The sequence below is a fragment of the Passer montanus genome, unplaced genomic scaffold (assembly GCF_014805655.1).
Source record: "Passer montanus isolate IOZ18808 unplaced genomic scaffold, ASM1480565v1 scaffold37, whole genome shotgun sequence".
Classification (NCBI taxonomy): domain Eukaryota; kingdom Metazoa; phylum Chordata; class Aves; order Passeriformes; family Passeridae; genus Passer; species Passer montanus.
Window position 1 is genome coordinate 1168898 of NW_024368485.1, and position 24253 is coordinate 1193150.

Consider the following 24253-nt stretch of genomic DNA (forward strand, 5'->3'; position numbering starts at 1 on the left):
TGGCCAAAATTACAGACACCCAGGAACACACTCCATTCTAACAGGTGTCCTCCTGTAATTACCATTGCAACATTTCTTTTTAGCAGCAAACTGAAAACAGGCACTCTGCTGCTTTTGAGGGCTACAGAGTTTCTGATGTTTCTAGCCTTGCTACAGGACAGTTTATGTGAGGAGGATGGCTTTGCAGGGATTTAGTTGTGAAGAGAAATTGTGAGCAGTGCCTGTAGTATAAAGGAAGAAAAGTGGAGGGGAAAAAAGTGGTGTCTTGTAGTGAGGAATATCCAAACAAGAAGCCAGCTTGCAAATCTGATCCTGGCTAGGCTCCCAAACCTGTGTTTCATTCTGTTACATCACTGTGGCTTTAATATCCTGATAAAATGTTATTTTCTTTCAAGTTCAGTTATGTGCTCTCATGTCAGGAGCTGCATGTGCTCTGTGTTCAACAGGAAGCATACACAAGTTACTGTAAGCAGGCATGTGCTACAGGGTGAAAACCACAGCTTTCATAAGTGAAACAGTGTGTTTGTTCTACAGCCCTGAGAATTGTTAAGGTTGAAGTAATTCTGTAAACTCCATCATCTGTTGTTGAAGATACTTAAATGCATCCTTTAATGTGTTTTAGTGAATCAAGATATAACCGGCTGTCAACATCATCATCAGTACCTGAAGATCTTGAATATGATAAGGTAAGTACTCTGTACTTCTCAATATGCTTTCTGAATGGAATCTGCTGTTATTTGCCATTCCATATAGTTCAATGAACCATCATTAAACTGGAAGTTCATCTCCATGTAAAAATTAATAATGCATTAACTGTGTTTTTATAGAACCATGCATAATCTCTGTTTCCTGACAAACTATTGCCATATCATAAAACCAGTATCTTGTGTCATTGTGTCCAAGTCTGGCTTGTTTTTGTGTGGTTTTTTTTATTATTTTTATTTATTTATTTATTTATTTAGAGAGGTATTATATGTTAGTGTTTCAAAGGGGGAGGAGAGTGAAAAAAAGACTAGTAGATAATTTGTACTGGGATAACAGTTCAAAAAGTTACATTGAGTTCACCTTGACAGTAATACCTTGTTGTTCTTTACAGTACATTGTTTTCCTCAGTGTTGAGAAAACTGGATGCAAGTGTGAGGCTAATAATAATGTTATGCACTCTCAGTAATCAAAATGGTTTGAATTGGAGGGTAACATTTTGGCCAATAACTGCCCCCTCCATGGTCTTTCTGAAGTTGTTGAATTGGTACACCCCTATAATTTTGTGTTGCAACTTCAGAATGAGCCATGCAAGAGTTGTCCAGTGGTGACATCCTAAGTTTTCAATATTTTATATATACATGCATCAGCTTAATATCTAGCCTTGCAATTAATTATTTGTGTGGGCATCAAAAGTGTTTGATCAGGATTGCTCTGCTATTTGTGCACTGTACTTCATCTTTTTAAAACCCTAAAGCAACTTTAGCTGTTGGGTAACACGTGTCTATTTAGTTGGATAACGTTCACTTGAAAGAGATTATTTGTGTGAGCATCAAAAGCGTACTGGTGGTTGACCAGGATTGCTCTGCTATTTGTGCATTTTACTTCATCTTTTTAAAACCCTAAAGCAACTTTAGCTGTTGGGTAACACGTGTCTATTTAGTTGGATAACGTTCACTTGAAAGAGGAGCCCTTTGGAGAGAGAAGGGGTTTTTCTTGAACTATAGTGGGGTGCTCAGTGAGATGTGAATTCTGCTATCCAGTTTCACTGGGGGATTTGTAAACCTATATAAAAAGCCTTTCTTTTAATATAATCCCAGCAGTGTTTTTAACAAGCATTTAACTGATTAACTTTTATTAGTCCCTTGTATTTCAGAGCAACAAGCTACCAGGTTTTTAGCTAAGAGATTGTATTAATAGAAAGACTTGTCTTAATTGGATGGATTAGACTCTATTTTTTGTATGTCAGCTCCTAAAAACTTCTTTTTCTTTAAATTTTTTAATAGGGGTTTTGTTCTTGGATTACAGCTGCTTTTCGGATGCAGTAAGTATATGAAACAGAAATAGTGAGCTGTGGTTTGCTTTGATCTTTTTGAATTTAGAAAGGAGGTTTTCATTCCAAAATTTTGGGGGTTATTTTCCCATTTGAGTAGATAGAATTTTAATACAAGCACTGATACAGGTGTCTTTGGTTGGTTGAAAAAAAGAAGTGAAAACAAGGTCAACTTATGGGAATACTTTTTCAGGATACAGTTGTCCTGCTGGAAGCTCAGGGACTTCCCAGTCTTGGGCCAGTGTGTGAATCTGAGAGAATCTATAGCGTTTATATGGATTCAGAGCTAATAATTACACTCTAGGATTTTACTCTTCAAAGAGCACCTCGTGGGTGTTCCCCTGTTTGAAGCCAGTAGGGCCCCAGGCAGGCAGTGGGATTTTCCTGCAAGGGTTTCTGTGGAGAACTGGTGGTTTAGTTGGGGCTGGAATTGGCTAACTAGGGAAAGCCCATCCCAGTGTTTCCCAGAAACTGAGCGTTAGACATGTGATGTGTGTTCTTTGTATCTCTGGGGCTTAGTAGATCCTGACTTCAAAAATCAATTTCTAGCTTGGATATATTGAAATATGAAAGGAGTGGGGGTTAAGCCTGTCCTTCTTCATTTTTGTTAGCTCACTTCCTTCCTTTTCTAAGTTCTCTTATTCTAATGATCTAATCTGCTGACAGTGGAGTGATGGTGAGAGTTCATCCCAAAGCCTTTTATATATCCTGTTAGCTGGGTGTCATAAGAGTGGGGTGGTTCTGTGGTAATTTGCCTCCCAGGGGGCCTTTATGGAGATGAGTGAATACTGACACTGATCTTAAATTTGGAGAGCTAAGCTTGTGACTGGCATAAAGCAGGAGGTCACAGCAAAAGACTTTGTCCTCTTCTAGTCCAAAATAATTTGGATTCATATTTGCTTTTCAGATTATTGTTTCAATCTTAAATTCCCTAGTGTTAGGTTTTGTATAGTGGTATTGCACAAGAAAAACACACTTTTGGAATGTGAATTTACACGTGAAAGAACACAGCCATTTTGAAAGCCAATAGGGATTGATGGGAAGGGGGATGTCACTGAGTAGACTGAGGATCTAATGTGTGTTCATAAACCACTCCCAAGAACATTAAGTAAGCTGACCATGTGCTTTTCTGGCTGATGCAGTGATGATGAGATTCACGAGAGGTGTGGTGAAGATGCCATCCATTACCTCGCCTTCCAGCGTCACATCATCTGCTTGCTGATTGCTATCAGCATTTTGTCTGTGTGTGTGATATTGCCTGTCAATCTCTCAGGTGATCTGCTTGGTAAGAATTTATTATTTTGTATTCTTAGAACAGTTCTTTATTTTATATAATAGCAAAAACTCTTTAGGATTTTTTTTTGTGAAGTTCATAAGGTGGTGTTTTAACCACACTAGTGGGTTTACTCTGGCTGGATGCCATCTTCACAAACTGCTGCACCATAAGTCACTCTTCTACAGGGTGCAGTCCTTCATGCACATCATGAGTCCCCCACAGGGTCACCAGGAAACCTGCTCCAGCATGGGCTCCTCTCTCCATGGGTCCACAGGTCTCTGCCAGGACCCTCCTCTAGCCTCCTATGAGATTGCAGCCTCTTCTCTGGCATCCACCTTCTCCAGTGTGGGTCTTCTCCATGGGCTGCATGTGGATCTCTGCATCCCCATGGTTCTCCACCATGGGCTGCAGGGAAACCTCAGCTCTGGTGCCTGAAGCACCTCCTGCCCTTCCTTCTGCACTGACCTTGGTGTTGCAGGGAAACCTCAGCTCTGGTGCCCTAAGCACCTCCTGCCCTTCCTTCTGCACTGACCTTGGTGTCTGCAGAGTTGTTCCTCTCACGTATTCTCACTCTGCTCTTCTCTGTCTGCAGTTAGATCTGCACAATAACTTTTTTCTCCTTCTGATATATGTTATCAGGGAGGTGTTACTATCATTCCTAATTAGCTTGGCCTCAGTCAGCAGTGGGTCTGTCCTGGAGCTGGCTGGAATTGGCTCTTTTGGACATGGGGGAAGCTTCTGGCAGCCTCTCACAGAATCCACCCCTGTAGCCCCCCTGTTACCTAAACCTGGCCACACAAACCCAACACACCCCCTCAGTCTGATGTGAAATTTGTGTGATTGCAGGGGGCTCTTTAAACAGTTGTCAGAAACGAGATTGCAGAGCTCCTGCAGACAAGACTTAGATGGCAAGACTGAAAAAGGTTCAAGGCAGGATTAATTTTATCCATGCCTTCTTAACTGGGGTTGATCATTATGGTTTTTATTGGTGGTGGTTGTCAATGGAAAACATCTTCACAGCTGAGAAATCTTTTTCTAGTATCCAGTCTGAACCTCTTTTGCTTCAATTAATTTAAAATCAATTTATTTATCTGTACAAGACTTAAAAAGGTTCAAGGCAGGATTAACTTTACCCATGCCTTCTTAACTATAAAACTATGATTTTTATAGGTGGTGATTGTCAATGGAAAACATCTTCACAGCTGAGAAATCTTTTTCTAGTATCCAGTCTGAACCTCTTTTGCTTCAATTAATTTAAAATCAATTTATTTATCTGTCACTTGAGATAATAGTTTATTATTTTCCTTTTTACAAAATCCTTGTAGCTGCTTGAGAATTAGAAACATTTTTTATCTGCTTTTTCCTCTTTCTCATAAACAAACCAGTTAATTTGGTTTTAATGAGAAATATTTCCCATTTGGCTGATCATAAAATCCTCAGCCATGCCTTGAATTTTTGATTTAATCTAGCTACACTGTCTCCCATTGTTCCTTTAAGTCTTGGTTTGTGTCTCAAAATTGGACAAATCTTGCAGAGACTTTGTCAGTGCTGACTAGATAAAGTTCATTTCATGTTTCTTGCAGTCTAGTCCTCTTTATGTCTTCCAGTGTGCACCTACAATGTCCTCTAGTCTGCCATTCAGTTTGCTCATGGGAAACCTGAGTTCTTTGAGTGAGATCTCTGTTAAACCCTGTTTATACATTCTTCCATTTTTGATTATGAGCCCTTACAATCCCATTTCATACCTGCCTTTGTATCAGTCTCCTCAAGATGATGTTTAAAATGTTGTTAGTGGTTTTTAAGAACCTTGGGACATAGCCCTTTTCTGTAATAGGGTACATTGTACCTTTTCCTTTTTGTATTGTTTACCTTTGGTGCTTCCATCTTTGACCTCCCTTTTATGAAATCTTTCTTGGCAATTCTCTGTTTATAGTAAAACAAGCTTTTTATTAAAGCAGGGCAGTATAGCTTCTGTTTTTCTGCATTAACCTTTGTGAGTCTGGGAAATAGAGCAGAAACCAAAGCTTTAGTATCTCTCCCCTTCTTCCTTCTCTTCCACTGTAAGCTGATTTTTGCATTTGCAGTTCTTTCAAGTTATGATGACTTAACTTGCAATGTGGTTTAACAGTCTGGGCTGCAATGATTGTTTAGCTTTCTAGGTACACTAAACTCCTTCTCCTTTGTGATCATTTGCTCAATTTCCCCTCACTTGCATTACAATTTCTTTTCATACTTGACAGTCTATTGAAATAATGTCATGTAAACCCATTTTTGACCTTACCAAGGTTGTCAGCACTGTTATGTCAACACTGAATTAAAGCAGCTTAAAAGCCTGAGATAAGAAATCAGTTAAGATGAAAGCAAAATGTGAAGGAAATATGTTCAATCCCTAAGCAATATTGTTAATGGACATGAAGGGAGATTGGAGGGAGAAAGATAACTGCTTCAAAGATCAAGTGTGTAGATTTTCAAAACACTCTACAGTTTTTCTTGATGACTTGAATGTGGTATAATCCAGGGGTGTCTTTTCCAGCTTCAAAGATCAAGTGTATAGATTTTCAAAACACTCTACTGTTTTTCTTGAATGTGGTATAATCCAGGGGTGTCTTTTCCCACTTTAGAACACAGGATAGTGTAAACTAGCATTGATTATGATTCTAAATCTTTTTATCAATTAACTTGCTCAGCAATAAAAAGAAATAACTTTAAAACACAGGACAGAGTAAACTACATTGATTATGATTCTAAATCTTTTTATCAATTAACTTGCTCAGCAATAAAAAGAAATATATCAACTCCTTTAAAAAATATAATAAAAGATGACTTTCTGACAGTAAGTGTTGCACCAGTTAATTTTCCTACTTGTTCTTGTTCTTCTTAGATAAAGATCCCTACAGTTTTGGAAGAACAACTATAGTAAATTTACAAACCAGGTGAGTCTTGCAGAGTCCCTCTGTGCTGATGTCTGTTTCCTGCCATGCTCTCTAAACACAAGAACTGATTCTTGCAGCATGGCTCATGGAGTTGGAATAACTTAATCCCTGTCTGTCAGTGAAACTGGGATATGTTCTGCTTCAGGCTGTGCACTTGCAGTGCTGATAAGAATTCCTGAGGCTGTGCTTCTGGTCTCTCAGCTCTCACTTCTTACACCACGTGTTTCTCTTGGCTAATGACTGCACACCCAGTGATATTCTTTTCAGAAATTTCCCCATTAAAGGAAACCATGCTTCAGAAAGAATGTAAAGCTGATAGCTTTGCTGGCATGTGCAGCTGGGATGATTTAAATTCCCTTACATTAGATTTATGTGTGTGCATATCTCTCCCATCTGAGATTACAACTAAAATTACTTCAATGTGTTTTAAAAAGTCTGTAAATTAGTTGAAGTACAAAGCTGCACAAGTCTTCCAATTTATTTTTGATCAATCCATATCCATCCCTGATGCCATGTCCAGTAGAATTTTGTTTAACCATGTTATGAAACTAAGTAACTAATGGGGATTTTTTTTTTACTTTGTTGGATTTTTTAATCTGTAAAATAGGTTCCTGTATTTTAGTTTTAGCTTAATTGCAATTATTAATGCTCTTCACAAAACTGAAGATCTGTTCACAGAACAGAACTTCTGTAAGCTTTGAAGAAGGAGCTATCAGAAGAGCAGAATTTACTCCCTGTATGAGGCTGTTTTCAATTTGAGTAAGAATAGTGTTCAAGGAGAGTTTAATTATGCACTCAGCACATTAAATAATAAAGTAAATAACAAATATTTTGGCAAATAGCATAATATGTCATATAGGTCATCTGAATGAGAAAGTAAAAGTCAAACACTGCCCAAACATGTCCATGTCATAAAGCATCTGTTTTCTTTTTAGCTCCATGACCCACAGAATTTTATGAGAAGCAAATAATCCTGTTGGCTGTCCAAGGCATTTGCATAGGTGTGACTGACTGCCAGTAACTGCCTTTTTTCCTTGTTTTGGGTTCAGTGAGAGGTTTTGATCTGATTGTCATTTTGATGGTTGCTGTTTCTCATATTTCTGTTTTGTCTGACAGCAATAATCTTCTTTGGCTGCACACAGTTTTTGCTGTTGTTTACCTGATTCTGACTGTTGTCTTCATGAGACATCACATGAAGTACGTCACATATAAAGAAGAAAACACAGTAAGTGTCTGTATTGGAGTGAAAAAAAGTGTCTTTGCCAAAAGATAATGCTAAAATAGCAAATTACTAAGGTGCATTCTGCATGCTAGAATGTGACATAAAAGTGAAGGAATTGACTGAAAGCAGTGCACTACTGAGTGCATTGTGGAAATGGATGGAGAGAAGGGGGCTGGGGAGGGATTTGTGAAATTTTGCTGTAACCTATTACCAGTGTAGAAGGTGCTGTCTTAAATAGATGAGTTCCCACCAAAATCAGAATTACCTACCTTTTTTCCTGCTCTACTACACAGCTAATTGTGCTGTGTCTTGGCCTTCTTTACACTCTTGTTTTCTCTTTTGTAATGGGTTTCATCAAAATGTAACTTGCATTTTCTCTCCCAGGTTAAGTGCACATTGTTCATAACTGGTCTTCCAAAACATGCGAGTGAGGAGATAGTGCAAAACCATTTCACGTAAGTTTCACCCTTGAGTAATAACATTAGAGTCACAGAATGGTGTGGGTTGGAAGGGACCTTAATGGTCACCAAGTTCCAATTCCCTGCCACAGGCAGGGACACCTTCCACTAGATCAGGTTGCTCAGAGCCCCATCCAACCTGACCCTGAACACTTTCAGGTATGGGGCATCCACAACTTTTCTGAGCAACCTGTTCCAGGGCCTCACCACCTTCACAGTGAAGAAGTTCCTCCTAATATCTAATCTAAACCTATTCTCTTTTTGTTTGAAGTCATTCTCCCTTATCCTGTCACTACATGCCATTGTAAAAAGTTTCTTTCTATCTTTGTTTAGGAATAGGAGATGTAAAATTGTCCTGGTAGCTTTCCCTGCCCAAGCAGATAAATTTTTTTAATTTTGCACTGTTTAAAATTCAGAAAAGACTATTTCAATCAAGTTAGTTAACTGATCTTAATCAGTTAAATCAAAATTTAAGAAAATGTGTGTGTATCCACACTTTCCACTCATGCCCCTACCGAACTTTTACTTGGAATAAAGCTGTGCATCTCATGTTGAGTAACTTCAGTGAATGTCTGTGGAAGTCTCTGCTCTCTGATATCTCATTCAGAAATTAAATGAGTGATGAGATGTCAGTTATATACCGGTGCTGCTCTTTGAAACAGTTTCTTCACTGTACTTTCTGTTCTCATTGTTCTCATGTGCTGCTTCCTTTCAGGGATGCCTACCCAACTTGCACTGTGCTGGAGGTCCAGCTGTGTTATGACGTAGCCAGGCTTATTAACCTTTTCAAAAAAAGGTACTTGTTTTTGTAACCTACATGAGTTTAACATAATTCTATGAATATTTTGCTAGTCCTTAACATGAACCAGCAGTACTAACCTGGTGCATCCTAAAGATGGATTCTGTTCTTCAAGTTCTGCTCTGGACTTCAGTTACATTCAGCTGTGTTTTAAAGGGGTTTGTGAGGCTCAGCCCATCTCTTTGTTGGTGTGATAAGTTGTGTGTTGCCCAAGCCAAGTTTTTACTTGCTGATTATTTATGTATGTATCTACTTAGCTATTTACAGACAGGCAGTGCAAAGTGAAAAACTGAACTATTGAATTGATAACTGTTAACCCTACTTCTTTGACCAGAAGTGCTGATCACAGGAGAGACAAGGGTTATCTTCTGGGCTCTCAAGAATAACATTGGGTTATTATTTTTCCTGGAATCTCACTGCAAGTATAGGCTGTATAATGATACTACAGACTTGCAAATAAATTATATAAGTAACCAAAATAAACTGCATGTGAATATCTTTGGTGATTGATTAATTTGCTATCAGTCCTTGGCATAATTTTTTCCTCTCAGGGATTATAATCTTTTTAAGATTGATGTTGATACTGTTTTCTTGCAAAATGTTATGGATGTATTTTTTTTTGTGCAGAAAACAGGCAGAAAAAAGCCTGATTTACTATGAACACCTGCATCAGAAGTATGGCAAGAGGGTCCAAATCAACCCTAAGCCATGTGGCCAATTCTGCTGCTGCGAAATGAGAGGATGTGAAAGGGTGAGAGATTCTGTTCTTTCTAGTTATAACTAAATAGGTTATTAGAGGGGTAAAAAATAGTGTTTGTGTCATGTTTCATTGACCTTCAGAAAATTCTTTATTCATTTATAACTTATCTGCCATGTTCTTGTACTGCATAGAAAAGGGATTCCCTGAAACCTTTGAAATGTAATCTTAGTGCACAAACTGAAGTGCAAGAAAATCTTCCTGCTGTCTTTGCCTTGTGACATCATTAGTAATTTGTGAGAGTGGCATGAGGAGGGGTGACTGTGGTTTGTGTAAACTGTGTGTTAATGAGGACGTTGGCCATCTGGTACATGCATGTAACAGCCATCAATTTCCCCACAGGAGGATGCTGTAGATTATTATACCAAAGTTAGAAATGAACTTGAGGAAGAATATTTAAAAGAGGAACAAGCTGTTCATAATAACCCACTGGGAATGGCCTTTGTAACATTTCAAGAGAAATCCATGGCAACCTAGTAAGTGTTGTCCTTTGTCTTGTTTGCTCTCTTTTTACTAAAATAATACAACTGATCTCTTGTTTATGTCCCTTGTTTGCTTATGTTGGTTCTTCCTTTCTTCTTTTTTACCATTCTGTGAATTTGCTCTGCTTTGCTTTCTGGTAAGTTTTTCCATAAATGTGTTTTAGCCTTTATGCTTTGAATGAAGAAATTATCTAAGGGACTAAAAGGCTTGGGACATTTAATGGGATAAAGAGCCTTTCTCTTCTGTGTGGAATCCAGTCCATCTGTGTAGGTTTATAGGAGTCCAGACTAATTGGTTCTTGAATAGGAGTTACTGACAACTCCACTTCCTACTGTGCAAATGGTGCAATTACCAAACTATCAGAGTGGGTACAAATTACACTGCCAGTTAAATCATCTCAGCAGGGAAGGCTCAGTGAGGGACCTGGCCACAGGTGATAGATACACATATTCTGTATATCCTTACCTGTTGTTATAGATACATGTTTAGACCTAATAGCAGAAGTTGTTTTGTGCTTTTATTCAGTCATTTGCAGAGAAAAATGTGTGCAGCCTCTCATATTCTGTTGGCACTTTCTAAACATCTTTTGCTAACACAAAGTGGGTAAAGGGAAGCAGAATAATGTTTGTATTGCAACATAACACATCATGCTTTTTTCTGTTCTTAGCTTCTGCAGTTTAAATTGTCTGCGTTCTTTTGGCCTTCAAGTCGTATTAGAGAGACAGGTTTTGAGGCCTTTTGTCAAGGAAGTCCAGGATGTAGAATTTCTTGAAGAATTTGGTATATTGGACAAAGTTTTGCTTGCTACTCTTTCATTGAGTAGTGATCGTGTGATGAAATCTGCCTCCTCTCTTAATTTTGTAATGAAGTAACATTTTGAGATGTGAAAATGAAAGAAGAAATAAGCACTGAAGTTCCTTCTCTAGCTACTGATGTGTTGTGTACAGTTTTGATGGAATAGTCCCTCCTTGAGCAAGTGTTCTGAGTTGCACTGCAGGCATCTCTTGAGTTCAGTCATCAAGACCTGAAAATATTTCAGTTTGTTTAGCTTGGAATTAATGTGGTGGACTCCATTCCCTGGGAAGTTAAACTAACTCGTGTGAAGCTGAGGCTCCCATCAAATTAGAAAGTTACTTGGGATGCTCTGCTCTGTAGGGCCCTGAAATAGGATGAGAGAAACAGGACACAAGAAGTGAGGTTCTGGGGGCTCAGGTGGTTGTAGAAGCTTTTTAATGATGGCTAAAACTTGCTCTGTATGTATTTTTAAAAATAAACTATCAAAGAATAATCAACTGTCTTAAATACTTGCTGCTGCAAGATGCTGGCAATCTGACATCACTGCTTGAATTCTGGTAAGGAAAAAGTCTGGGGGGTTGAGGGTTGTGTTTTTAGTTTGGTGTTTGTGTGTGTAGTTCTCTGTCTTCTTTATGTTAAGACCACAACTGAGAAAAAAGCATGTTCACAGATTTTGGAATCACCCCATTTAAATATAATATATATTGTTTCTATGCTACTGTAATAAGATAGTTTCTGAATGTGTGCCTCACATTCTACTGCTATCCTTTGAGAGATCTTTGATAACATTTATTCTGGGCATGCTTAAATTTTTCTTTAAGTGTTTTCAGTGTCAGTCAACTCATAATATTGGAAGATAGAATTAAGGACTGTGATTATTTTAGGAGTAGGTGAAAGAGGCTAATATTTTGAATTATGAGAATACTAGCATGCTAAAAATTCTTCTGAGAATTGGTACTCAAGGCAAAATTGGCTGGTTTGACACTAGTGTAAAGGATTAGTCTGCAGTCTCATTTCATTAGTCTACTTTGATTTGAAGACAGCTGTATTATGTAAAGATGTTTAGGAAACTCTGTCTTTTATTTTTTTCCAATGCTCTCAGGCTTTGATTTTTTTTGATTTTTTTTTAATATGACTCATTGCTGTTGTTCATGTTGGTAGAAGCAGTTAACAGTTTAAACCAAGACTGCTTTTTATTTCTAACAAAATATGTCTCAGGCCTCTGGTAGCAACTGTTTAAATAATGGCCATTAATGGATAATATGTTACAGTGTTGTTTAAGCCCTATCTTGATCACAGGTTATTAAAATTTTTAAAAAACCAAAATCCTTTATTACTTATTCTCAGACTTTCTCATTACAATTTTAGCATTTTCGGGTGTAAAAAATTTGAAAAATCTTCCTCTTCTTCCTTACAGCATCCTTAAGGACTTCAATGCCTGTAAATGTCAGAGCATTAAGTGTAAAGGAGAACCCCAGCCATCGCCCTACAGCAGGGAGCTGTGTGTATCCAGCTGGGAGGTTACATATGCTCCTTATCCTGAGAATATCTGTTGGTAAGATTTCTCTCTTACAATCATTTGTTGGTGATAATGTAGAATTAGAATGGGCACAGGACAATAGGGATGAGTATGGGATTTTTTTTTAAACCCTAAACAAAATTTTATATAGTGTTGGAATGTGGCTGACTTGCCTCATTATTTTCCTTTCTGGTGTTCTTCATTGACTTTGGGGTCTGTGGACATTATTGGGGTAAAGGACTAGAGTTTTTCCACCCCAGAATTTAAAAAAAAAATCCTGTTTATATCTGTCCCTCAGTATTTCCTTTTTTTGAGGCTAGTGCATATCTACTCTTAAGTAGATATCTGAGGGAAACAACTTGGTTTTAGTGCTCAGTATCCTCAAAATATGCATATATTTTTCTGAGTTTCCATGTGGTGAGCATAACTTGGTCCACTCTGTAAACTCTGGTTTGTCTTCTTCCTGTTCTTTTCCTTTTCTTCCTCCAACCTTGAAGAAGAGGGACCCAGGGATATGCCAAATTCACAAGACTTGTTATAATCAGGGATGTTACTGAACCTGAGTTGCCGTGTGGTGAGCCTAACTTGGTCCACTCTGTAAACTCTGGTTTGTCTTCTTCCTGTTCTTTTCCTTTTCTTCCTCCAACCTTGAAGAAGAGGGACCCAGGGATATGCCAAATTCACAAGACTTGTTATAATCAGGGATGTTACTGAACCTCTGTATCCCTGTTTTGTTTGTTCTGAATATTTGGCTTTGCCTCGTGCTCAAATCATTCCAGTCCTTTTGGCAACCATCTCAAATAACATTTAAGAACTTTACTTGTGTAAAATCTACAGTTGCTCTTTTAATAAGGCAGAAAGGGATGCAGTATTTGCTAATTTGAAATTTTATTTCAAATCACAGTTTTTTGGTAGATTCTGCCTCTGATAGGTATTCTCCTTGCAGAAATTCTGTGTCCACTGTCTCTGTCTCTTCTTGTTCCATTTCTGTTTAGTACTTCTGTATTATTGAATAATGGAAGTGTTTCATTGCAAACCTTAACTAGATTAGATGTTATGTTTGTGTAATGAAAGATTAGATATGTTCTTCTGCAAGCACAGTTTATGTATCATTCAAGAGAGGTTGCACAGTTCTCTTTATTTCTAATAGCAACTGGAACTTGTGTAGTGCTTTGTTATATAACTTTGAAAGCTCAGTTTAGAAAAAGCAGTGCCACCTGTTACTTGACAGATAATGTGTATGTCTTTTTTTAACAGCAAATGCTTGCTGCTTGTTTTAATACCTTTTTTATTTTTACTTCTTTCTCCAGGAAAAATCTTTCAGTGCGTGGATTGAAATGGTGGTTTAGATGGGCTTGCATTAATTTGCTTCTATTTATTGTGCTGTTTTTTCTTACCACTCCTTCCATAATCATCTCAACCATGGACAAGTTCAATGTCACTAAACCTATTCACTACCTTAATGTGAGTATTGCCTTATGTTTGGATATGACTGTGGATCAGACCAAAATTTTGGTAAATTGATATGGTTTCATTGTTTTACCTTCAGTCGAAATTCCTACCTTACAGCTTCAGTTGAGATGTAGCTGCTGATTAAAACCATAAATCCAGAATCAGGTCTTTAGCTCTCTTTTGTTCCTGGAAAATAGTCTGAAGTAATTTTTATCTGAGGTTTTATATTACTATAACATGCTTATGTATTTGTGGTAAAAATTTGCAGTCCAAACTTAGATAATTCTACATGTTGTAATCAAAAAATCTTTGCAAAAAATGGAATTTCAAATCCAACTTGTATTTTGATTTTTATGATAAGAAGGAGGAAATTCAGATTTTTAACTCTGAGGTAAAATGCATTTTTTTTATTTTGCTTATAGAATTCAAAGCAAGATGACATATATATCTGATCCTAGTTTGACTGCAGCTAAAGCAACTTGCAAGCTGTTCTTTTTAAATATTTCCCCAAGTGTAAACTACATAAAAACTACTTGTGAGACTGCATTCTCATGGAATTTAATTCCAAATCTCACTTTGTTTTTTTGTCTTGCATGCCAGTGCTAAGCACTCAATTTAAAACTTTCTGAATATAATTCTCCAGTTCATCCTGCTAGAATTTACAAAAAGATCTCTGTTTTACCACAACTGCATTAAAGTGTTTTTGAAACTAATTCTCATTTTCTCCCCCACTAGAATCCTGTCATCAGTCAGTTTTTCCCAACTCTCTTGCTCTGGTCCTTCTCAGCTTTGTTACCAACAATTGTCTATTACTCAACTTTGCTGGAGTCGCACTGGACAAAGTAAGCAACTTTTTCCTCTGTTTTTACCTTATCAGCTGAGCTACTAAGATAAATGAAGTGCTGATCTTTCACAGAGCTCTCAAATCTGCAGACCTGTCCTAGCAGGGAATTTCCTGTTCTTGTCTCTTTCTAGTGTTATAACCACACTTCAGGGTTTGGGTAATTTGTAACCCACACAGCAAGTTTAATATGACCACATGATTTGCTTATGCTTTCCCCTGCTCCCCACCTCGCTCCTCTTTGTGTTTAATCAGAAAAAAAAATTGTATGAGCAGGCTCAGGAGGTGTAGCTTCAACAGGAGCATGGGAAGTGCCTCTAATCTCATAATTAAGTTGCTCTCTGGGAAGATAGGCCATGTGGCTTGGATCCCCTCCAGGCTGACAGCTTATAAAAAGGGCATGCATCTTTTTGTTATTTGGCATGACAGAATGGTCTGGAGGTAACTCCTGGTTCACAGCTCAGATCTGTTGGATATCAGTGGTGATCTAAGAAGACTTAAAGGGCCAAAGGCCCAGCAGATGTGTTGATGCAAGGGTTTCACACTGAGCTGGTGCACCCCAGAGATGTCAAGCCCACTAATGAGCTGCTGACTTGGAGAAATCAGCACAGCTTGGTCTGGAGTACCAGATTTGATGCCCTGTTTACCTACACACAGATAAAAACATGGTACTTCAATCTCAACTTCACTCAGTCTTTATCCATAAAGCTTGCAGTCATTGCTTGTTTTTATATTCTGAGGTAAATTTGGTGGTTTTGCTTTTGAATTTTTATACAATGCTTTTCTAAGACACCATGTCTAGGTTCTATTGTTTATTTGTCTCACTTTTATGCTTTTTATCATCTTTGTTTTGGTAGCTGTGCTGCACACATGAACTTTGAGCCCTTCTCCATCAGTTGAAATAATTTTCTGAAGTCCCTAGAGATCACAGGTCTGATTTCAAGCCTCAGTGTAGTTACACTGATAGGTCTCACAGTACCCAAGTGTTCTTTTAATAAAACCCTTGTGGTTTTAAAGCCCTATCAGATACCACCTCTAGGAGTCTGAAATGTTCATAGTGCTGCACTTTTCTGGCAACAGGGTGTCACTGGATCCATGTTCCTGCTGCTGTAGTGGGGGTATAGCATTTGTAGTGTCATGTTGTTCCCCAAGACTTGACACCTGACAGGGAGGTTGTCTAAGTGTCTGGTTTCTTGGCAGTGGTGCCCTTTTCTGAACTGCTTAATCCCTCCTGGCATGGCACTTGAAGAGCTCTTTGTTTCCAAGCTGTTGCAAGGTTGATTGAGTGTCTTTGGGTGAGAGGCCAGCTGTGCTTGTCACACGTCCCCGTGCGTGTGGAGCACACCTGTAGTGGTGCTCATCCAGAGGCTGCATTAACATTCAGCAAGATTTTTGGTACTGAAAGTCTGCTTGGTCCATATTGGTGAATATCTCAAAAAACCAAAGGTTTTTATCTGGTAGCAATGTGATATGGTAGGGGAAGCTGGGGGTCTGACAAGTGCTGGCATTGTCCAACAAAGATCCTTCATATGTGGCAGCTTTTTGTATGAGTTTCTCACTCAGTGCCTTTTTATGTTGATAGATCTGCAGAGAACAGAATAATGATGCATAAAGTCTACATATTTTTGATCTTCATGGTGTTGATTCTGCCTTCCCTTGGTCTGACCAGGTAAAGAATCATAGTTTAATGAGATAATGGCTGAGTACTTTTATAATGAGACATCTTACTTGTGTTTTCTAGTTGTGAGGTGTAGTCAATGTAGCCCCACTCCCTTCAGTGTGTGTGGTTATGTTATCATTACACATTAGGTTTCAATATTTATCTTACATCTGGGATCCTCAGAGCCCTTGAAAGGTTCCAAAGCCTGGCTTTTCTTTTAACAGAGATTTAAGACCTTGTAAGATCAATGCCGAATTAAAAGTTGCCCATACTCACCATTATAGCTGAGAACCAAGTTTCCTGACTGTGTCTTATTCTTCAGTTGGAGTTGTCCTTTTTTCCCACCTTTACAGTTTTTGAGTGTTTCCCTGGATGACATGTATTTGTCCTGTGTAATAATTGCTAAAAATGAATAATAAAACTTTAATATTAAGTAGATATTTTTGTTCTGTTTAGTTTTGTACCTTTTTTCTTATTTCTAGCTATCAGTAACTGTGATAAAGCTGAAGTAGTGTTTAGATTATTTGATTAAATTCTTTTTATGCACTATCTTGAAAATAGAACAATTTTTAAACTATACTAAGTGTGGGAGACTGAATTACATTCACCATCTTTCTTTCAGTCTTGATTTTTTTTTCCGCTGGCTGTTTGACAGAGAATCATCTGACTCTGCAGTGAGGCTGGAGTAAGTATTAGCTAAATAATATTCTCTCTTTGCTATTCCTTTGTAAAGAAATACTTAGGACTTAAGATTTATTTTTTTTTCTGTTTACTGTCCTTGGTTAGTGTTTATTAAAATTTGCTCGGGGTTGCTACTTTGGGATGATGTTGAGCTTCTGAATAAGGGGAGGAGACAATAAGATTGGACATTAGAAAGAATTTCTTCACAGAAAGGATGATATGATACTGGAACTGGATGAGGATTGTTGAATATAATTGACAGGGAATCTTCTCAAGGATTACAGTGAGACCAAAGAGCTGCAGCAGTTCTCTTTCTGTGATCCAGTGAACCTTGATTTCGAGAAAAATGTGTGGTTTTGCACACATTACATCGCAAATGTGCAGATATTGGTTATTTTAAGTTCCTGTGCCTGGAGGGAAAGAATAGAATGCAATTATTAGGGCATAGATTTCCAAATGCAGTTTCAAAATCAGTAACAGGAAGACAATTAGGAGTTACTAAGTTAGGAGAGATGGTTATTCTATTGCAGTCTTATCTCATCTTGTGTCAGGTTGCAGTTGCAGACATCAGATGATGCTCTTGTCTGCTGTCAGCCACCCATCAGGCTGCTGCATCTTTTTGTGAACAGTTTATTCCTCATCTGAACTGCACCTCAGCCAGGCTCTTACATACTACCCTGGCTGCATTTGTAGCTGTGCACTATTCTTTTACAACAAGGTTATCAGAAGTTCTGCTGGCCACTTCCTAACCTATATAGTGCTTATCCTCACCCTAGGAGATTTCCAAAGGCAATGGGGATACATTGTACACCTCCAGTGTTTGCTTGCCTTCCTCCCAGTCAGTGTCTGGTGTCTTTCCTGGCAGATGTGTGTTCCTGCCTGACCAGGGAGCTTTCTTTGTGAACTACGTGATCGCCTCAGCTTTCGTGGGCAATGGGATGGAGCTGCTGCGCCTGCCAGGCCTCATCCTCTACACCATACGCATGATCATGGCCAAGTCCACAGCAGAGAGGAAAAACATCAAACAGGTATTGGAGCCCTCCTGAGCAGGAGGCATTTCAGTGACTGATCCTTGTCAGAAACAGTGGGAGCACCCATCCTGCATGCCATTAACCATCATCTCCTGACATTTTTTTTTTAGCCTTTGTTTCGCTTGTCCACAACAGGTTCATATTCCTTTCATTCACAGCTCAGGTAACAGGGAGGGATTTATTCCAGTCAGAGATGGTCAAAAATCAAAACTCAAGCTCTGAGTTTCAGGTGTCAATCTCTTCATAGCTCTAAGACAGTTTTATGATTTGGATTTTATAGAATAGTTCTGATTTTATATTATAGTCTGAACTTCAGGGTTTTTTTTCATTCATATCTGTCTAGAGTTAGTTTCTTCTGTTAGCCATCAGGTTTGTGCAGCTTGCTTTAAACTGAACATACACCTAGCAAAATATATATATTATTTTGCCTATATTCCATTTTAAGAGGTGGACTTCCACTTCCAGGTGAAGTGTCATCCTGTAGCTTGAAATTCCAGGTGTTACAATGGGAACTTAAGCCTGTATGTACCTGCCATAGTGAGGTGAATGTTCTGAGTCTGGCACAATTATTTTCTGCCTTGTGATTTTTAAGGAGCTTCTTTTTGTAGATGCAGATTCTCTGAGAAATTTCTTTAAGGCTGAGAAAGAAACAGCATCTTTTCTGTATGTCCAGATAATAAAAACACAAAATATTTCATCTAATTACATCATTTCTGCCTCTTAGGGAAATAACTGATCTCTCAGAATGAATAAGATAAGGTGAATTGTTGCTTTAGGGAATCTATTCTTAACTCCTGACACATTGATGGATGACTTGAGAGTTTGGGGTGTTTTGTTTTTGTTCCTAGCAACAGGCATTTGAATATGAATTTGGAGCAATGTATGCCTGGATGCTGTGTGTGTTCACTGTCATCATGGCCTACAGCATCACATGTCCCATCATTGTCCCTTTTGGTAAGTTTTCCAGTGGGCACTGTGGGAGTGAGATGGGGCATGTGGGAAGTTTGGAAGGCTCAGCTCTGAATTCCTATTCCCATTCAAATGCTGATAATCATCAGGACATGGATCCAAGTTTTTTTCCCTTCTTGTGCAAGAGCAGTTAAAAAGATGATGAATTACTTAGCTCTTGTACTGTCTTTAGAAGATGAAAGTCCATTTAATGTATATTAGATGTTTATTTTATTTCTCAAATTTGAGTGTACTGGCTTTGGTAGTGAGGGGTTTACATCAGACATAAGTAGTACTAAATAATTTTATTTAGTTGGTATTTTCATTTTCTAATCCGAAACTTTACAGAGCTAGATACAAGATAATTGTCCAAATTAGGTATTGTTCAGAACTGGTTTAATCAACAACCTTATTATTGAGAGAATGTGGCCAATTTTTATGTAACAATGTAATTGATATTTACTTACATTCTGTTTTGTATGCAGTTGTAAATATCTGAATGTGCCACTGCATCCCAGAGCTGTTGCAATTCATAGCTGCCACAGCAGTTGCTGTTTGTTTGGCTAAGGAATAGCTGACCTGAAATCCAGTCATGAATCTGGTGAAGGCTGAGAGGGAGATGTTAAGCCACTGTCATGCCTTCCTTACCAGCAACAGTGGAGGGGGAGTTGGGAAGTCTTCCCTACTGGCTTGGCCTCATGTGCCAGCCCCTGGAAGGAACTCTGGGCTCTCCCTGGGAGCCCAAGAGGCATCACAGAAGAGTGTGTGGAGAGGGGAGGGATGGAGGTGCAACAAGCTCAGCTCCTAAGCTTTAGGGGGAAGTGCTGTCTTGCAGCTGTTCCTCGTGTCTGAGCTGCATCCACTTATTTAATGCAGATCTCCTCACAGAGTTGCTGCTTTTTATCAAACCTCTGACAGCCTCTGCTTGGCTCTGCTGTTTTCCCTGCCAGGTTTGATCTACATCCTCCTGAAGCACATGGTGGACCGTCACAACCTCTACTACGCCTATCTCCCTGCCAAGCTGGAGAAGAAGATGCACTTTGCAGCTGTCAATCAGGCCCTGGCAGCTCCCATCCTCTGCCTTTTCTGGCTCTATTTTTATTCATTTGTGAGGCTGGGTAAGTATGACCTGTTTCCACCTGGAAGCTGCTTCCAGCTCTCTTGCCAGCATCCCTGAATTAGATGTGAGCTCTCATAAAGCTTTCATAAGCTTTGTGGACTTTTCTATTTCCTTCCCTAAAGGGGGAGTCATGGTGGTTTTCTGTAGAACTGAACTACACATGATTTTCACAAGAACCTTTGATGGAGATGCCTGATATATTAAACTGTTAGCATGGGGCTCCATGTTCCTTCATTTCACAGAAAATAATGTATTCCTTAAATCAGGATACCTGGAATTGGCCAGTTGGGCTGTGAAGTGACAGACAGTAAAAATCATTACATAGAACAAAAATCTACTCAGAATTAGCTCTTTATAGTGAGATGATCACTGGCTTCACTACCTGCATTTGTGCAGCCTGGGCATAAGTTTAATTTGCCTGGCTGAATTGGCTGCTGCCTTGGTTGTACAGCCATCACTTAGGAAAAAATGCTAAAATGTTGGCTAATGCTAGTCCTTGTGTGTTCTTCATCATCCATCAAATTTCACATGGAAGACTGCAGTGAGATGGTGACTCTCTTCCCCACGCTGGAGTTTAAAACCTCATGTTTTGTATGCAATTTATCTTTAAAAAGCAGACGTTCTGTATTTTGCAAATACTTGGTATTGACTGTATTGGCTGTGTTGTACCAACAGCTTTGATGTCAAAAAAAGGGTAGGCAACAGCTTGTGGGTTTTTATCCATGATACAGGAGAAAGCATTTGGCATGGAATGGGGATGTCAGTGATGCTGGAAGGGTTGGGTTCCCCTTCTTTAGAAGGGAGCTCCTGATAGCTAACTATGTTGTGCTCACATGACAAATGATTGTGTTTTTTAGCATAGCAGCATTCAGAAAGGTATTGCTGGCAGGCTGTCATCCAACTTAGGGAGAGGTAAAGCTATAGGGAAAGCTCCCTGTGGATGCAAGAGGCACTTGGAACTATTGCTTCAGGCTGTCCTTGGATTTGAATAGGTGTTCCTGCATTACTTTTATGTTTGAGAGCTTGTTTTTTCCTTTGTTTTGAGAGCTGCTTTTGCAACCAGGAAGACCAACAAATCTGGTCCTCTAAATTAACACGAGAATTTCTAGAGCATGCTTTAGAAAAATCAACTCCAAGCACTCAGCCTCTGATGCACCTCTTTAATTGTTAGGAAGGAAATCCTGGTGAAGTAAAAATAAAATCTTTATTATAATGTTTTCTAGTTCTGGATGGTAAAACCATCATTTGTCAGGGACCTTAATAATGGAAAACACAGGCTGGGTTACCATGTTTGCCTTGGTCAGTGTAGAGGATCCTGTTTACAGGATGCTGTTCAGTGGTTTGTCAGTGCACAGAGCAGTCTTAGATGTAGGAATTTGATACTTTGATTTCATTGCTGCTTCTTGTGCCAAAAAGAAGGAAGGAAGAATAAGAGACCTCTGCTTTCTTATCTGCAAAATAGATCAGTTTATGGTGTAAAGCTTGATTGTTTGGTCATTGACTTGTGTGGTTGGCTTGATATGGGTGTTTCAGTCTGGTTGCAGAGTCCAGTGCCAATACTCTGGTTTCTCACTCCTCATATATTAATGTAAGGCTGGAAAGACCTCTCCCCCATTCTCAGTCAGGACCAAAACCCACCTGACTGCATACAGAAGGTGAGAAGCTGTGCCTATTTTTTCCTTCTCAGTGCCTGTATTCTTTCTCGACTCTTATGCCTGCCACCCACCCATCCTACACCACTGGGCCTCTCACCACAGAGGAGGTGAGGCCCTATCTGCAGTTCAAGCCCCATCTCCTGGGACAGTCACTTGAATCCCATGTTCTCCAGAGCTGTTGGCAGGCAGGAGTTCTGAGGACACAGTGCAAGGAAAACTGATGTGGGAAACTTTTCCTTCCCTAATCTCTGCTGTTTGCCTTGTGGTTTGCACCATACATTGGCTTTGGTGTAGACACACGTCACCACCTGATAAATACTCATGTAACCTGTGCTCATAAAAACAAGCCCCTCTGAAGGGCATTCCAGAATACCCCTAGGGAGGTTTTTTCACTTCCTTTTTTGGTTTGAATAGTGATGTGTTCATAGAGCTTTTATGGTTTTGTTTTTTGCATGTGTGGTGGTTTTCCCCCTTGTGAACAGACCTGTGCAGGGCTTCTATAACCTGCCAAAGTGTAAAACTTTTCTATTCTGTGCCACTGTGTATGCTGGGTTTTCCACAGAAATGTCTGAGAGTTGGTGTTGCCTCTTTAGGGTTTTTTTCATTCAAATCTGTCTAGAGCTTGTTGTTAAACTGAAGAAGCTTGGAAACAGCTAGGGCTTGCAGTGATGTATACTTTTTCCTAATATTCTATTCAAGTCATCTTTACTGCAAAATGAGATTAATTTCTTTAGAGTATTTCCCCAGTGGATCTGGAAAATAAGAAGTCACTGTAATCTTTAATGCTTTTTCCATGCTAGACAACCATGTCCTTTACTATAGTTTGTTGCACTTTCTCTGAATTAAAACTTACCTATCAGCCTAGTTCATATTTACTGTCCATTCTTTTGATCTTTTTCCTTGGATTCTTCCGAGTTCTGTCCATATTTTATTGTAGACAAGGCTACCCAGATGAAGGCTCAGTAGCACTGAATTATTTTGTATAGGTTCCAGAGACTTGGTTGGTTTTTTTTTTCATTTTCCTCTCTTCCCATATTCTTTGATACCATCCCACTATTGACTGCTTTCCAGCAGTTGTATGCTGCAGTGCTATTGTTATCCCTCATATCTACATTTATTTTTCCTTCCAAATTGTACTTAGTGGTTGTTTTCTACCTACAGTTTTATCTTGCTGCTGTTTTTTTTTGTTTGTTTGTTTTGATCCTTTAAAAGCAGGTGGGATGGTTTTATCTACCAAGACCATTTTGATTCTCCTGTTGCCCCACCTCCATCTCTTTGAGCTGATGGCAAACCATCCAATTTGGTGCCATCATCTTAATTAATCAATGTAATTAATATTATATTTCACAGATCATTAATGAAAGTACTTAAGAAGTGGGTCCAGAATGGAGGAATGAGGGAGGAGAAGAATCACTGAGTCTTGTCTATCATTTAGGTATTGCAGTAACACTTCTTGGCCTCTAGGAAAAGTGGGAGAACTTAGTACATAATGATATTCTCTTGTTTGTTGCTGGAAGTGGGCTGCCCATTCCTCTAAGAAAAAAAAAAAAATCCATGAGGCTTCTGAAAATGAGAAGGATAAATAAAGGCTTCTTTTGGTTTTGTTGGATTTTTCTGCTATGTGTTTTTTTTACTGTATTCTTTGGATATTTTTCTAGGTTTTAAAGCACCTACCACAATGTTTACCTTGCTGGTTGTCAACATCACTATTGTTATTTGCTTGGCTTACACTTGTTTTGGCTGTTTCAAGTACCTGAGCCCACTGAATTATAGGGTAAGTGATGGATACCTGACCCTTCAGCACCTGCCTGTGTGCCTGATGGAGCACCAGCTATTCCTGGTGGGTTGTCCCTTCCTTCCTGCTGGCAGTGTCTATTCATGGTGAGATTGCTGAATAGAGCCTGTGTACAGGTAGGCTGCTTGGCAGAGTGGAAAGTCTCTGTGTCTGCAGGAACTGAATTTGAGAGAAAAGAGCAGTATGGAAGTACTGGCTGCATCCCCAGCAGTGTGGCCAGCAGGTTGAGGGAGAGGATTCTGCCCCTCTGCTCTGGAGAGACCCCACCTGAAGGGCTGCATCCAGCTCTGGGGTTCCAGCATGAGGAAAGACATGAACCTCTTGGAGCAAATCCAGAGAATACAACCAAGATGATCAGAGGGGTGGAACACCTCTGCTGTGAGGCCAGACTGAGAGAATTGGGGGTGTTCAGCCTGGAGAAGAGGAGGATGTGGGCTGACCTAATTGCAACCTTCCAAAAAAGGCTTCCTTTTCAGGGAGCCTACAAAAAAAGGTGGAGAGAGACTTTTTACAAGAGCATGTAGTGAGAGGACAAGGAAGAATGGCTTTAAACTGACAGTAGGTTTAGATTAGGTAATAGTAAGAAATTCTTTGCTGTGAGATTGCTGAGGCACTAGCACAGGTTGCTCAGTGATGTTGTGGATGCTCATCCCTGAAAGTGTTCAAGGCCAGGGTGGATGGAACTTGGAGCAACCTGGTCTAGTGGAAGGTGTCCCTTAGATCTTGGAGCTTGATGATCTCTAAGGGCCCTTCTAAGCCAAACCTTTTTGTGATTCTGTTTAGAAGGAGTGGT

The 24253-nt window shown here is 39.2% G+C and overlaps 1 protein-coding gene across 2 annotated transcripts in view; it reads left to right on the top strand.

Moving 5' to 3' along the window:
* Window positions 1-24253, top strand: part of TMEM63A (transmembrane protein 63A) — a 30734-nt gene that overhangs the window by 4589 nt on the left and 1892 nt on the right. For both annotated transcript variants that reach the window (XM_039717013.1, XM_039717014.1), the window contains exons 5-22: window positions 623-686; window positions 1989-2026; window positions 3178-3320; window positions 6193-6244; window positions 7361-7469; window positions 7851-7921; window positions 8640-8720; window positions 9351-9474; window positions 9823-9956; window positions 12176-12313; window positions 13588-13741; window positions 14465-14571; window positions 16153-16239; window positions 16853-16915; window positions 17777-17939; window positions 18791-18896; window positions 19841-20008; window positions 23324-23439. In XM_039717013.1, coding sequence (XP_039572947.1) covers window positions 623-686; window positions 1989-2026; window positions 3178-3320; window positions 6193-6244; window positions 7361-7469; window positions 7851-7921; window positions 8640-8720; window positions 9351-9474; window positions 9823-9956; window positions 12176-12313; window positions 13588-13741; window positions 14465-14571; window positions 16153-16239; window positions 16853-16915; window positions 17777-17939; window positions 18791-18896; window positions 19841-20008; window positions 23324-23439 — 1918 coding nt within the window. The remainder of the gene's footprint in view (window positions 1-622; window positions 687-1988; window positions 2027-3177; window positions 3321-6192; window positions 6245-7360; window positions 7470-7850; window positions 7922-8639; window positions 8721-9350; window positions 9475-9822; window positions 9957-12175; window positions 12314-13587; window positions 13742-14464; window positions 14572-16152; window positions 16240-16852; window positions 16916-17776; window positions 17940-18790; window positions 18897-19840; window positions 20009-23323; window positions 23440-24253) is intronic.